Here is a 14,657-nt window from a genome sequence, read left to right as displayed (position 1 = left end):
GAAAGGGGTTAGGGGAGTAGGGATGGGAGGGAAGGAGGGCACGGAGGATGGGAAGGGAAGGGAATGTTGAGAGGTCTCATGGAATAATGGTTTGGTTTCATAGAATCATGGAATGGTTTGGGTTGCAAGGGACCTCAGGGACCATCTAGTTCCAATCCCATGGGCAGGGACATGTTCCACAAGACCAGGAGGCTCCAAACCCTGTCCAGCCTGGCCTGGAACACTTCCAGGGCTGGTTTTAAACCAGGTCTCCTCAAAATGGGTGTTTTTTGCCAACAGCACAGACTTGATGTGAGCACTGGAGGTTGCAGCTTCTGCAGGAATTTCTCCCAGTTATCCATGATGGACAGGATGGATCCCACCAGGCCAGAGGCTCTCTTGGCTTTATTTTATGTTCCTTCCTTGATGGTGGAGGTTTGGCAACAACACACAACCTCAGACCTAAAGCAGGGCAGAATAAGGACCAGGAGGGAGAGCTGAGCTGCTCCTCCACCACAAGCTGCTCCTCCAAAGCAAGAATTTGGACATGGGAATGTCAGGGGAGATGGTCTGAGGCTGGGAAATCCTCCCCTCCCACCTGTGCACCAAGCACTGAGCATGTCCTGGATGTGGCCATCACTCCCTGCACATCCATCAGTCCCTGGAAAACACCCACTGAGATGCCTCAAACCCACTCAGCCTTGTGCTGGCACCTCAAACCACCTTTTAGGGGTGTCTCCCTGATGGCCCAGCCTTTCCCTGGCACTTCCATGGTGCTCCTGCATTACCAGAGCCACAAGACCCCAGAGAATCCACACACATCCACCCCCAAACCCGCTCTGCAGGGAAGGGCAAACCCTTTGGCTCAGGCAAGCGGCGAGTGAGGACACAGAAGACAATCAGCAACGCAGTTTCCATTCACTTTGAAGTTAAATCTGGGTTTTAGAAAGGAAAAAAAGGCTCGATTTTGATTTTTCCCCCCCTCTTTTTATTCCCAGTATCAATATTGCAGCCCGTGATGGAGGGACACTGTACTCTGGCAGTGCTTTAAAAAATATCTACAGGGCTGGATGTGAAGAGGCTGTTACTGTGTAGGCACAGCAACCACTGCCTCCCAAGGACTTTTAATGCATAGATTATATGCTGAATTTCAGAGAGAAGGGGGGGCTCAACTCCCTGGATCCACAGCCCTGCCCGGCTCTGAGAGTCCTGAGTTCCTGGAAATCATTGAATCCTGGCATGGGCTGGGTTGGAAAGGAACTTAAATCATCTCTTTCCAGACTCAACCATAGGCAGGAACACCTTCCACTAGCTCAGGTTGCTCCAAGCCTTGTCCAACCTGGTCTTGGACACTTCCAGGGATGGGGCAGCCACAGCTTCTCTGCCTAACCTGTGTCAGGGCCTGCCCACTCTCACAGGGAAGGATTTCCTCCTAATATCTAATTTAAATCCCCCCTTTTCTAGTTTAAACCCCTTCCCCTTTGTCCTATCACTTCCTGAGCTTGTGCCACTGTGGTGGTCCTTCACCTCCAGCACCAGCAGGAAGGATTGGGTCAGTTGTGCCTCCAACATGTCAGCCAAGCCCTTCCCGTGCCACCCGAGCTTTTCCCATGCCCACCAAGCTCTCTCTGTGCCAGCTGAGCTTTTCCCATGCCCACCAAGCTCTCCCTGTGCCACTCGAGCTTTTCCCATGCCCACCAAGCTCTCCCTGTGCCAGCTGAGCTTTTCCCATGCCCACCAAGCTCTCCCTGTGCCAGCCATGCCACCTGGTTTAATTTTCACGCAGGATTAGCTCAGCTCAAGCAGAGGGGAGGATGCTCCTTGTTCAGCTCCTGTGGATTGAGGCAAAGCTGCCTCTGGATCCCAAAGGAATCCCTCCAACCTGAACTCCCTGTGAACCAGCAGCTCTGAAATCCCCCTGGTTTCACAAAGAAAGGGTTTGCTGCCCATGCTGAAGCCCTGCCCAGGTTTTTTTCTCCCTGTGTGGACAGAAACATGATCCCAAGTGCAGTGCCAGGGGTGGTGACCACCCGTGCAGGGCAACAGGGAGATAGAGGCTCGTGCCAGTGCCAAGTTATTCCGACGACTTCACAACTTCACATGTCGGCCCAGAGTCTTCCCAACCATCCCATGCATGTTATTTACAAAGCTGCTGGTGCAGAGCCTGGCACAAATCACAGAATCATAGAATGGATTGGGTTGGAAAAGCCCTCCCAGATCATCAAGTCCAACCCTTGATCCAACCCCACTGTGATCACCAGCCCAGGGCACAGAGTGCCCTGGGCTGGTGATCACAGTGGGGTTGGATCAAGATGTGGTGGATTCTCCCTCAGTGCAACATCCACAGAATCACAGAATGGATTGGGTTGGAAAAGCCCTCCCAGATCATCAAGTCCAACCCTTGGTCCAACTCCAGTCCCTTTACCAGATCATGGCACTCAGTGCCACGGCCAAGCTCAGTTTCAAACCCTCCAGGGATGGGGAATCCACCCCCTCTCTGGGCAGCCCATTCCAATCCCTGAGCACTCTCTCTGCAAAGAATTTCTTTCTGCTCTCCAACCTCAATTTCCCCTGGGAGAGCTTGAGCCCATCATGCCCCCTTGTCCTATTGCTGAGTGCCTGGGAGAAGAGACCAACCCCCAGCTGGCCAGGACTTCCCTTCAGGCAGTTCCAGACAGTGCTGAGGTCACCTCTGAGCCTCCTCTTCTCCAGGCTGAACACCCCCAGCTCCCTCAGCCTCTCCCCACAGCACTTGTGCTCCAGTCCCTTCTCCAGCCTCGTTGCTCTTTTCTTCTCACTTGGGTTGGAAGAGACCTCTGAGATCATCAAATCCAACCCTTGGTCCAACTCCAGTCCCTTTACCAGATCATGGCACTCAGTGCCACGGCCAAGCTCAGCTTCAAACCCTCCAGGGATGGGGAATCCACCCCCTCTCTGGGCAGCCCATTCCAATGCCCACAGAGTGCCCTGGGCTGGTGATCACAGTAGGGTTGGATCAAGGGTTGGACTTGATGATCTCGGAGGGCTTTTCCAACCCAATCCATTCTGTGATTCTATGACCCAGCACCACCACCAGGTTCACCACTAAACCGTGTCCCCAAGTGCCACATCCACATGTTTTTTGAACACTTCCAGACATGGAGACTTCACCACTGCCCTGGCCAGTCCGTTCCAACAATCCTTTTCAAGAAAAAACATTTCCTTATATTTAATCTTATCAATAATCCCAGAATCAGCTTCCTTCCTGTGCTCTCCCAGCCCCTGCTTCCACAGGAATGAGGGGCTCTGACAGCCATAACCAATCCCAAATCCTCACCACTGTCCTTTACTATCCAAGTTCTAATTTTTTTTTACATAAAACAAAGAACATCAAGGCCGATTTTAATAAATTTTGGTGAGAATGGTGGGGAAGTGAAGGTAAAACAGCAGCACGGGGTATTAGAGCCCCTACCACAAAATCAGCTTGTGGAATAATCTGCTGTTGTTCCCTGTCACTTTTTAGGGAAGGCAGCTGAGAGGGGATTACAGCCCAGGCAGCTTAAGAGGAGCAGGTGAGGGGAGATCCACAGGGATAACGAAAGGAAAATACAAATTACCATCTCCCTGCTGCTGCAGGGGGAGAGAGGGGGAACCTGCTGGTGAACTCCTCTTAGGATGACAGGTTATCCTTGGGAAAACATCTAAATCACCCCATCCTCTGAATTATAAATCATGTTGCCACCTCGTCTCCACGCCAGCCTCCCTTCAGCTTCCCGTAATTAAAGGATGGGGCTGGAGAGGCACTGCCAGGGGAGATGAAAGTGCCCCCAGGATTCCCAGCACTGCTGGAGCTGTCTGTTTGTCAGCCCAGCTGACAAGTCTGGGGCTTGGAAATTGAAAACTTCTCGCCATCTCTTTGCTGGGAAGGCCAGGATGGGGATGGTGGGGATGCTGGAGGAGTGGGAACATCCCATCACCTCTCCACCTGCAGCTCTTCTCCTTGTCCTCTCCATCCCAAATCCTCATCCTGTGGCTTTTTCCAGTCCATTTCTAATGCCAGCAATGGGAATGAGGTGTTAGGGCTTTGGCACAGGGAAAAATAATGGTAAAACTTTTATTTCTCCCCCTTTTCAAGCTTCTCAAACACTCCCACTGGCTGGACTGGGCTGGACTGAGCTGGCACACAGGTGGCTCTTCCCTATGGCATTATTTTAGGGATGATAATGAGAGCAAAAGGAAAGGGGCTGGGAGAAAAAAGAGGAATAACAGAGCTGGGGAGCATCAGCTGAGGGGAGGGGAATCTGGGAGAGGCACCAGGACGGCTCAGGGGATTCCTGCCATTCCTCAGCCCGTGCCCACACGCTGCCCACCCACCAGGAAGGGGGAAATGAAACCCAGCCCTTCCGAGGGGAGGGCACAGTGCAGGGCGAGGGGTGCAGTGGCACAGGGGGGATTAGGCAGTGCAGGAGCCATGTGGCTGCTTGGCCTCCAAATCCTCATTAGGGGCTTGGTAAGGACAGGAAAGCGGCTTTTCCTGCTTCCGGTGTGGCACCCCTGGAGCTGCTCCTGGCCCGAGACTGGCTGTGGGTGCCACCAGGAAAGGCCCTTTAGGGGGTGATGGGAATGGTGTGGTGATGGCAGAGGATGGAGTGGGACCCTGGGGTGTCCCAACTGGGCTGACACCCAGTCCTGAGTGGTGGCACCCCACTGGCAGCACCCTCTGTGTCACCCCTGCCAGGGTGACCAGGACAACGCCATGGCCAAACCCTCTGCCAGTTCTGGGAGCAGGATCATCCTCAGAGTCATGGGGATGGCACCATGCCAGGGTGGCCAGGATATTTCCATGGCCAAACACCCCCCAGTTCTGGGAGCAGGATCATCCTCAGAGTCATGAGGATGGTACCATGTTGGAGTGGCCAGGACGACCCCATGGCCAAAGCTTCTGCTAACTCTGGCAGCAGGACCATCCTCAGAGCCAAGGGGATGGTACCACGCCAGGGTGACTGTGACACTCCCATGGCCAAACCCTCTCCAGTTTTGGGAGCAGGACCATGGAGTCAAAGGCATTATACTGTGCCAGGGTTACCATGACATTCCCATGGCCAAAGACTCTCCAATCCTGGGAGCAGGACCATCCTCAGAGTCATGGGGATGGTACCACGCCAGGGTGGTCAGGACATTTCCATGTCCAAACCTTCTGCTAACTCTGGCAGCAGGACCATCCTCAGAGCCAAGGGGATGGTACCACGCCAGGGTGACTGTGACACTCCCATGGCCAAACCCTCTCCAGTTTTGGGAGCAGGACCATGGGGTCAAAGGCATCATACTGTGCCAGGGTGAGCACAACATTCCCATGGCCAAAGCCTCTCCAGTTTTGGGAGCAGGACCATCCTCAGAGTCACGGGGATGGTACCATGTTGGGGTGACCAGGATATTTCCATGGCCAAACCTTCTGCTAACTCTGGGAGCAGGATCATCCTCAGAGCCAAGGGGATGGTACCACGCCAGGGTGACTGTGACACTCCCATGGCCAAACCCTCTCCAGTTTTGGGAGCAGGACAAAGCTCCAAGGGGATTACACCGTGCCAGAGTGACCACAACATCCCCATGGCCAAACCCTTCCAGTTCCGGGAGCAGGTCCATGCTCAGAGCCAAGGGAATGGTGCAGTGCCAGGTGAGCACAACACCCCCTTGCTCAGGGGGGGTTCAGACAAAGGCTGTTAAATTGAGACCCTGCAGCCCTGAAAATCAGCTCTGAACGTGAAAGGCACTAAATCCTGTGGATCTCCAAACCACCTGGCCTATTTAAGCTGCTTCCTTCCTTAAATGCAACACTAAGACAACATCACCAATCCCTGCCCTGGCTGCTCACCCAGGCTAGAGGGAAGAGCTGGGAGAGGGAAGGAAAAACCAGCTGGTTTTTATTCCCTTTGCCCCAGATCTGCTGATCTGGTGTGAAATTGCACAGGCATCTCCCAAAGAGGAGCCGATCCCTGCTGACCCTGCCCAGCTCCCTGCCCAACCCACCACTGAACTATGCAATATTCTCACTGGAGTTTGCTCCTGCCCTGAAAAGAAATGAGTAATTCCCAGCCAAGGGGCTCAAAAAGCCAAATTATGAATAACCCAGAAGGAGAAGGGTTTAAACAATACAAGCCTCTAACCCCTCCCTCTAAATCTACTACTGCTTTTTTCCAACGTGGTTTAACAAATTCCCCAATATTTGCCTGAAAACTCCAATCCCTGGACAACTGAATGGAGATTTTACAGCCCATGTGCCTCTGATTACAATATATTACCACTAATGATAATTGTCTGGATTAAACTTATCTGTTTCTTTGGCTAATAAACTATGAAAGACCACCAGTGAAGATGTAATAAAGTGCAGCTGTTGGAGCAAAAAAAGCCTTTTTTCTGGGTCAAAGCAAATTTGGGAGAGGCTTGGGAGAGCTGCCTGAGCGAGGGGAAGGAACACCTAACTGGAAATGAGAAGAGTTCCTCAAGGCAGCTTTCATTAATCTGCAACTTTCATCCCAGAAATGTCGCTGGGGTTTATTTGCCAGCAGGACAAGGGGAGGTGCAAACTCTGCACTTCTCTCCTGCATCTCATTAGCCTCAAAATGGACCCTTGGGCTCCTCAGGAAAGTTCCTGGCTGGGGATGCACCTACAAAGGGAAGGGGGAGGGAAGGAAGGGCAGGTTTTTGTGCCTGGTGTGGAGATGCAGCTCCCCCAGCATGAAACACAAGCTGGTGAAGAGCACCCAGTGATGGTTTGCAGGTGCCAAAGGGCAGGAAGGGTGGGAAAAATATCACATTCTAGGCCAGTGGAAATGTAGGGAGTTGGAGAGAATTGCCAAGCCTGGAGAGCAGCCAGGATGTTGGAGTAAACACAGGACTGGACAGATAACTGATGGTCCCGTGTCATGGGATCATGGAATGGGTTGGGTGGGAAGGGATCTTAAGGATCATCCAGTTCTAGGGACACCTTCCACCTTCCCAGGCTGCTCCAAACACCATCCAATTTGGCCTTGGACACTTCCAGGGATGGAGCATCCTCTGGGAAATCCATTCCAGGCCTCCCCACCCTCACAGGGAAGGATTCCTTCCCAATATCCCATCTATCCCTCCCCTCTGGCAGTGGGAAGCCATTCCCTGTGTCCTGTTTCTCCATCCCTTTTCCCAAGTCCCTCTCCAGCTTTCCTGGAGCCCCTTTAAACTCTGGAAGACGCTCCAAGATCTCCTGGAATCCTTCTCTTCTCCAGGCTGGACAATCCCATCATTCCCAGCCAGGAATCCCTTGCCAATATCCCATCTAAACCATTCCCTGTGTCCTGTCCCTCCATCCCTTGTCCCAAGTCCCTCTCCAGCTCTCCTGGAGCCCCTTTAGGCCTTGGAAGGGGCTCTCAGGTCTCCCTGGACCCTCCTCTTCTCCAGCTGAACACCCCCAGCCTCTCCCAGCCTTTTCCAGAGGGGCTCCACACCTTGGAGCATCTTCACAGCCATGGACACAAGGAAATGTCTTTATTCTCCTCAATTAAGCACCCCAGGATTTCAAACACAAGGCAGGTTTGCAGGGATTGTCTTTTCATTTCATTAACAAACACAAGCTGGAGGAAAAAACCAGAATATTTCAGAAACACAAGTTCTTCCAATTTTAACAGAATGCTGGAAGAAAAAGTTAATGTATCTTTCATGAGGACAATCTAGATAATAAGCAACACAATTCCACAGCAAAAGGCTGGGATTTTTAGCTTTTTCTTTCCTTCTTTCTTCATTTTTTTTCCCCTTAAATAAGCAAGAATTTCTGGTCGTGGAAAGACGACAAAGGTAAAACTTGAGTCACCAAACACCCCCCAGACAGGAACATTCTGTAACCTCAGGTGTTAAGTGATACAGGAGATTTTACTTTCAGATTTGGGCAGAAACAACAACTTAAGAAAAAAAAAAAAACCCGACCCAAAACCACAACAACCCTCTGTGTGTCAAACCTAAACTGAAATTGTTATTCAGCAATTTGCAACACTTACTGTCATATTACAGCAATTTCATTTTATTTTTTGCTCCCTTTGCTCTGTTCTTGTAACAAAACAGCCAATCTCAGGATTTCAGAGGGTATGTGGGAGAGAATTGAATTATCCTGGAAGGTTTCAAGGTACAACTTGTGACCCTGGGAAAGGTGGGAATTGTGGATGCCAGAGGAGACCAGGGTGACAAAACTGGAATTTGGGTGTTTTCCTCTCTGCATTTCCCACCTCTTTGGCTACAAAGGCTTTGCAACATTTCTTCCTTCCTTGCATGGGAATATTAATTATAAACATCCAAGAACTCTGACTTTATCCTTTTTTCTTTAGAAAACTTCCAAAGGAAAGAAACTTCTGCTCAACCAGTTTCTCCCCACCCTGGATGTGTCTCTGTGGAAGATCCCTGAGTGGTTTTTGCTTCTTTTCTGGAACAAAGTGTTGGTAGAAACCAACCCATAAACACAAGAGTAGTTGGTTTCTTTAACACATTTCAGTGTTAATTGTGCTGTGAAGACAGAGCTGATTCCCAGCCTGGCACCACCATGATCCCCATCCCTGAAACACAGGACTCTGACAAATAAGGATGTTGGTACTTACTCTATTTTGGTACTTACTTTTTCAAAGGTTCTATGACTGTCTTCTGGATCTGATTCACCTGTGGAAAGCAGAAGGGATGACTGGATGTCAGGTTGGTTGGAAAAGCCAGTTTGCACAAGGATGGGTTTGTACAGAGCCCATCCTGGGATGGTTTGGGATTCTGGGCACAACAGAACAGCCTTTAACCAAAAAGGAACAAATTCCCCCCATGTGCTCAGGGTGAGCTGAAATCCCAAGTGCAACCAGAGTGGGAAGGGTGAGATTGGAGAGAAACTCCTGTGGGAAAAGTCTTGGAGATGTTGATAAAAAGGGAAGGAGGATCTGCCTGGAAGGGTGAGACACAAGGACTCTGGGCAAGGCATGGAGTGATGGGATAAGGGGGAATGGCTTTCCATTGCCAAGGGACAGAGTTAGATGGGATAGAATCACAGAATGGATTGGGTTGGAAAAGCCCCCCGAGATCATCAAGTCCAACCCTTGATCCAACCCCACTGTGATCACCAGCCCAGGGCACTCTGTGCCCTGGGCTGGTGATCACAGTGGGGTTGGATCAAGCCATGGTGGATTCTCCCTCAGTGCCACATCCACAGAATCACAGAATGGATTGGGTTGGAAATGCCCTCCGAGATCATCCAGTCCAACCCTTGGTCCAACTCCAGCCCCTTTACCAGATCATGGCACTCAGTGCCACGGCCAAGCTCAGGTGCAAACCCTCCAGGGATGGGGAATCCACCCCCTCTCTGGGCAGCCCATTCCAATCCCTGAGCACTCTCTCTGCAAAGAATTTCTTTCTGCTCTCCAACTTCAATTTCCCCTGGCAGAGCTTGAGCCCATCGTGCCCCCTTGTCCTATTGCTGAGTGCCTGGGAGAAGAGACCAACCCCCAGCTGGCCACAACTTCCCTTCAGGGAGTTCCAGACAGTGCTGTGGTCACCTCTAAGTGGGAAGAAATTCCTCCCTGTGAGAGTGGTGATGAGGTGGGATGGAATTCCCAGACCAGTTGTGGCTGCCCTATCCCTGGAAGTGTCCAAAGGCAGGTTGGACTATCCTGGACTAGTGGAAGGTGTCCCTGCCATGGCAGGGGGTGGCACTGGATGGGCTTTAAGGACCCTTCCAATCCAAAGCACTCTGGAATTCTATGCCAGCAGCACATCCTGCTCTCCCCTTCTCCAACCAAAGCCAGCTTACCTTCTCCTGGTTGAAGGAGTCCATCCTCTTCATGGCCGTGTCGAAGGCCGTGACCATCTCCAGGAATTCGGGCTCCTGCTCACACAGGGGGTTGGACAGCAGGTCTGAAGAGATTTTCACAGCAGACTTGGACATGGCTGTGGGAGCAGGGAAAAGAAACCACAGAGGGTCATGACTCCCCCTGCCAGGGCTGGCACAAACAACCACACAGGGCAGGTGGGCAAAAATGGGGCACCTGCAGGGGTTTGGCACAACCTTCCAGGGAGATACTCACTGGGGGCTGAGAGAAAAGAAAGGAAAAGCCACCAATTCATTCATGTAAACACCCAGAGAACTGTTTTTATATAAGTTAAGCCTGAACCACTGAAATGTATGGCTTGTGATGCTGCCAGAAATAATCCCAGACTAACAAAAGTGCTGTTCTCTTAAAAAAAAAAAAGCCCTAGATGGGGGTTTTTATACATCTTTTCTCGACAGACTATTAAGTGTCACTCTCAGCCTCACTACAGCTCTTCCACAATGAGAAAAAATCACAGCCCATTAAGTCTTTCAAATGGTTTTACAAAAAAAATATATATTTGAAGTGGATTTAGTGGGAAAGGACCAGACTGACAGGGCTGGAAGAGGAGGTTTCTCTTTTCCTCTCCAGCAGAAGGGACACAAGTCAAGCATTTTCCCCTCAAGAAGCCCAAACTTTGTGCCTGTGAAGAACAAACCAGGGGGAAAGCAAAGCCCCTTCAGACCCTGGGAGTGCCACCAAGAAGTCCAGAAGCACCAGGCCATGCTCTGATGGGCTTCAGCTCCTGTCTCACTGAGCTTGTTTCCCATCAGACACATCCCTCTTTTTCCAAACACTTGTTCTTCAAAGGGAAAATTCAACCCCTCTGAGAGAAGCACTACAAAAGAACAAGAAATTAGCTAAGGTACATAATGGAAGGAAAGATTATTAACAAGGAAAGCATCACTATAAACAGGGATAAAACAGACCAAAAAAACAGTCACTGGTACTAAAAAAAAAAATGTTCTTTTTCCTCAGTGCTGGAAGTTATTCCAGTTTGAGATCACAAAGGCAGATGCTTGAGCTGTGCCACGGAGCAGCTTTGGAAAGGCTCCTACTGTACTCCCTCAGATATTAAAAGTTAAAGCCATCTGAATAATGGGGCTTAAGATCATAAATCAAGGGGTTAAACATTCTGATTGAAAGGTTACACACAATTATACAGAGAGCTCAGAAGCTGCAGAGCTGGGGAGCAAAATGCAGAGCGAGGCTCCGACTACGGAATAACAAAGCTACCGTATCCATCTATTATCCAAACATTAAGGCTTTAGGCACTTAAACCTTTAAACAGATGGGATATAATCCATATGTGTGACCACATCAGAGGAGGGATTTGTGCCAGAATGGGACAGAATGGCACAACTCCTTCAGCTGGAAGAAAAATTAGTTTCCCTTCATAGGATAGGATTGAAAGTGAACCGGAGGGAGGGGAGAGGCTGCGAGCGGTGGGGTCACACTGGGAGGGTGGGAATTGGTGGGGTTTGGGAATGTTCCTGGAGAATTTGGGTCAGGAATTTCCCCTGAATTGCTGACCTCATCTGTAGGGTGCTGGAAAGGCACTGTGGGGGGCTCTGAGGGTCCCAAGGCAGGAAAAGGAGAGGGAAGAGGGAGAAGAGAATGAGACAGGATCACCCACCCCTCAGGGTGGGCTTCAACAGGGTCTGCACTGCTCTTTGCTCAGAAAACATGTGAGATGCAGCTCTAACTAAGGCAATTGAGGACTTTACAGCCTTGCTTGTTTAAATCTGATAAAAGCAATGGAGACCAGCCAGAGAGCAAACCTGAGCCAGGGGGATCCAGTGGGTTACCTGCACCTCATTTCAACCTTTTATCTCCAGTTAAACAACATCCTTCTGCTCCTCAAGGTCCTGTTTTGTTTGGAGGGAGGGTGGGGAGGGGGGTGAGTGATCTTTAGCCACAGGACAGGGAGTGCTGCTGATATCCCATTCCCTGTTCCAGCCACGCTGTTGTAGCTGGAAGAGCCTCACAGGGATATTTTTGTGCAGACAGAAGAATTGGTCTTGTTCTGAGTTTTTTGGGAAGAAGGTGGAGACTCGAGCCACCAGGTCCAGTTTGCCAGGAAGTGTTTGCAGGCAGTGAATAACCAACCCCCTCAGCTCAGAGGGATCAGACAGGAGGACACAACACTGTGGATAAACTGCTATCCCTGTCGGATCCGGGGGCTGGATGTTGGTTGAGCAAGCACAGTGATGTCCCCTTGGGAATGGGCACTGCCAGGTGAGGAGAGCAACCCTCTGGCATTGATCTGATCTGCCTCCTTTTCCCTCAGCCATCCCTCAGCAGACTGTGCTCGACATCTTCCCCTACACTCATGATTTCATGCCTTTAAATGAGAAATCAGATCTTCCTGGATCTGGCCGAGGCTCATTTGTGACTCTGCCATGTAGCAGAACGGAAAAAGAAAGTCCTCCCACAGCTCCTCTGGGACTTGAAATGCTCCATATAAACAACGCCCACTGCAAGGGAGGGGAGGGGAATCCTTAACAAGGAAAAACTTACCAAGGATCCCTGACAATGACCAGAGTCCTCGGAAAGGGCAGTTTTCACCCTGGAAAAGAGTCCAGGCAGTGCCTCTTTGTGTTGCCTTTCCCACCCCTCTCCCTGTGGTGGGAATGGTGGGAGAGCACAGCAAGAGCCCGGATTGGTGTTTGTGTCTCCAATATCCAGGCAGGCACACACACAGACACACAGGTGAGTGTGGATGATGGGAAGCCCCAGGTTTGCCAGCTGGAGGGGCTTCTTCCCACCCCCCTGCCCTGCTGTGACCCCAATCCCACGGGATGAGCGCTGGCCCAGTCCAGCCCACACCTGTTTGTACTGGTGCATCAGCCTTGGCTCTGGAGCTGTGGGGGCCAGGCACAAACAGGGACTGCTCCAAAGCACATGCTGAGAAAAGCCATCTGTGTTTAAAGCAGCTCTTTGCTGCAGGTTCCTGCCCTGCTCTGTTCAATAACCAGCTCCCAGTTCCCCTCCACTGGTGGTGTGGGAACACTGGTTTCTGACTGGAGAAACTCTGGAGGGAGCAGGGAGGTGCTGTGAGGTGGGACAGGACACCTGCAAGGGCAGATGTCACCCCCAACATGCAGCTGTGGTGGATACAGGCAGAGATGAGCTGTTTTATTCCTACATTGCCCACTGCCATGAGGAGAGGCCAAAGGAAGAAGCCACTCAGGGAATGAGAAGGGTTATCCCTGAAAAAGAGCTGCCAGGTCAGCAATTCCTACAGGAAACATGGACAGCCTGTGCTCTGCAGACCCCTCAAAGCCTCATCCCACCTTTCTGGGGCTTCAGAGAGTGCTCAGAGCCCCTCCCTGAAGGAAGTGAATATGCCCTGCTGACACAGGAGGCTCAGCTGGAGCTGCTCCTGCCTGGCTAACTGCAATAATGACACCTATTTTTCAGTTGCAGAAGCCGAGGCAAAGAAAAGAAAGGGATTTGTCCAAGGCCACAGAGCCCAGGAGACAGGGAGTGAGGCTGGAACACACTCTGTGTTCCCTGGGCTGAGCTGCTGCTCACAGCCCTCTCGCAGATGGCCTTGTAACGAAGCAAACTGAGTGGGACTGACTGAGCTCGGGGTTTGTTTTCCAGACTTGTCACACATTACTCATGTGATCTTGAGCAAGTCACTTCATCTCTTTGTGGCCAAGTTCACAGTCTATGTATCCTACAGTCACTTACCCAAGTCTGCATCTGTGCTTTTCTTCATATCCTTCTGAAGTTTTTTGGTCTGATCTTCCAATCTGAAAGATGGGAGAAGAAGGCAAAGTCGGAATCTTGGAAGGAAAGAAACCCAAGTGTATCATACATGCAACAAATCATTTATGGGCTGAATATGCTGGCTTCTGGTGGGAGTTAAAAATATCCAGGCAAGGCTCTATGAAGTTCAGTGCAGCTCAACCCTTTTGGGTTGTTTTCAGATGGTTTTTAACCTTTTCAAGTTGGTGATCTCTTATTCACAGTTCACATATTTTCTTAAAGTCCTCACACTCAGAACAAATGGCAAAGCCAAATGCTTCCAGATGATCTGTGTGAACTCCTGTGACACAGTTAGGGTGGCAAAGCCACTCCTGATCCTCAGAGATGTTGGGCTGTTCAGGGAGCCCACAGTTCTCTGGGAATTTTACACTCTTTTTTAGAGCTGCCATAATCTGCAAACCTCAACTCCACTGCAAATACTTCTTAGGAGACCTTTCAACACTCAGACACCAGAGAAACTCTAAAGAACCAGGAATTACAGGGCAGTGAGTGATTTGCTCACTGGGAAGAGCAAAGTGGCCAAAATTCCCTGGGAAGATGCAGGAAGAGGACAGAGGAGGAGCATGTGGATGGTCCTGTTTGACCAGTGTGGTTGATACTCACTGCTGCAGCTTTCCATATTCCCTTTCAAAGTCTCTCTCCACCTGTGGAAAGAAGAGATGGAAATCAGCTCCAAGGGGCTGCAGGAGAGCCTGGAATGGCAAACCTGTGCAGGGAAACCTGTGCCTGGGAAATGCTGACCTGAACCTGGGAAGCACAAGTGGGTTATAGTGGGTTATTGCTTGAAAACGAAAGGAAGTCTTGGGGTTTTTTAACTCCAGACTCTCTTGGAGCAAAGACTCTGCCACCAAACGTGTCAGCTCTCCCCAAAGATGTGCCCCAGCACAGGGATTGGAAGCTGATGGAATAAATGGGAATGGATCAAAAGCAGGGAGGTCACAACTGAGCACGGCTTGAGTGGGGCTTGGGGGATGAGCCCACTTCCAAAAACTGAGAGGAGCTGCTTCTCCTCCAGCTCCAAAGGACACCCAGGGGGCTCTGACCCTCTGCTCCAGCTCC

The 14,657-nt window shown here is 50.7% G+C and overlaps 1 protein-coding gene across 1 annotated transcript in view; it reads right to left on the bottom strand.

Moving 5' to 3' along the window:
- BIN3 (bridging integrator 3) overlaps positions 1-14,657 on the bottom strand; it is a 47,892-nt gene that overhangs the window by 11,586 nt on the left and 21,649 nt on the right. Inside the window, exons 3-6 of the mRNA XM_071579282.1 lie at positions 14,202-14,242; positions 13,521-13,582; positions 9,764-9,900; positions 8,594-8,634 (exon numbers count right to left, since the gene is read on the bottom strand). Of these exons, the coding sequence (XP_071435383.1) occupies positions 8,594-8,634; positions 9,764-9,900; positions 13,521-13,582; positions 14,202-14,242 (281 nt within the window). The remainder of the gene's footprint in view (positions 1-8,593; positions 8,635-9,763; positions 9,901-13,520; positions 13,583-14,201; positions 14,243-14,657) is intronic.

This window comes from Pithys albifrons, chromosome 29 (assembly GCF_047495875.1).
Source record: "Pithys albifrons albifrons isolate INPA30051 chromosome 29, PitAlb_v1, whole genome shotgun sequence".
Classification (NCBI taxonomy): Eukaryota; Metazoa; Chordata; class Aves; order Passeriformes; family Thamnophilidae; genus Pithys; species Pithys albifrons.
This window is presented reverse-complemented; position numbering and strand designations above follow the sequence as displayed.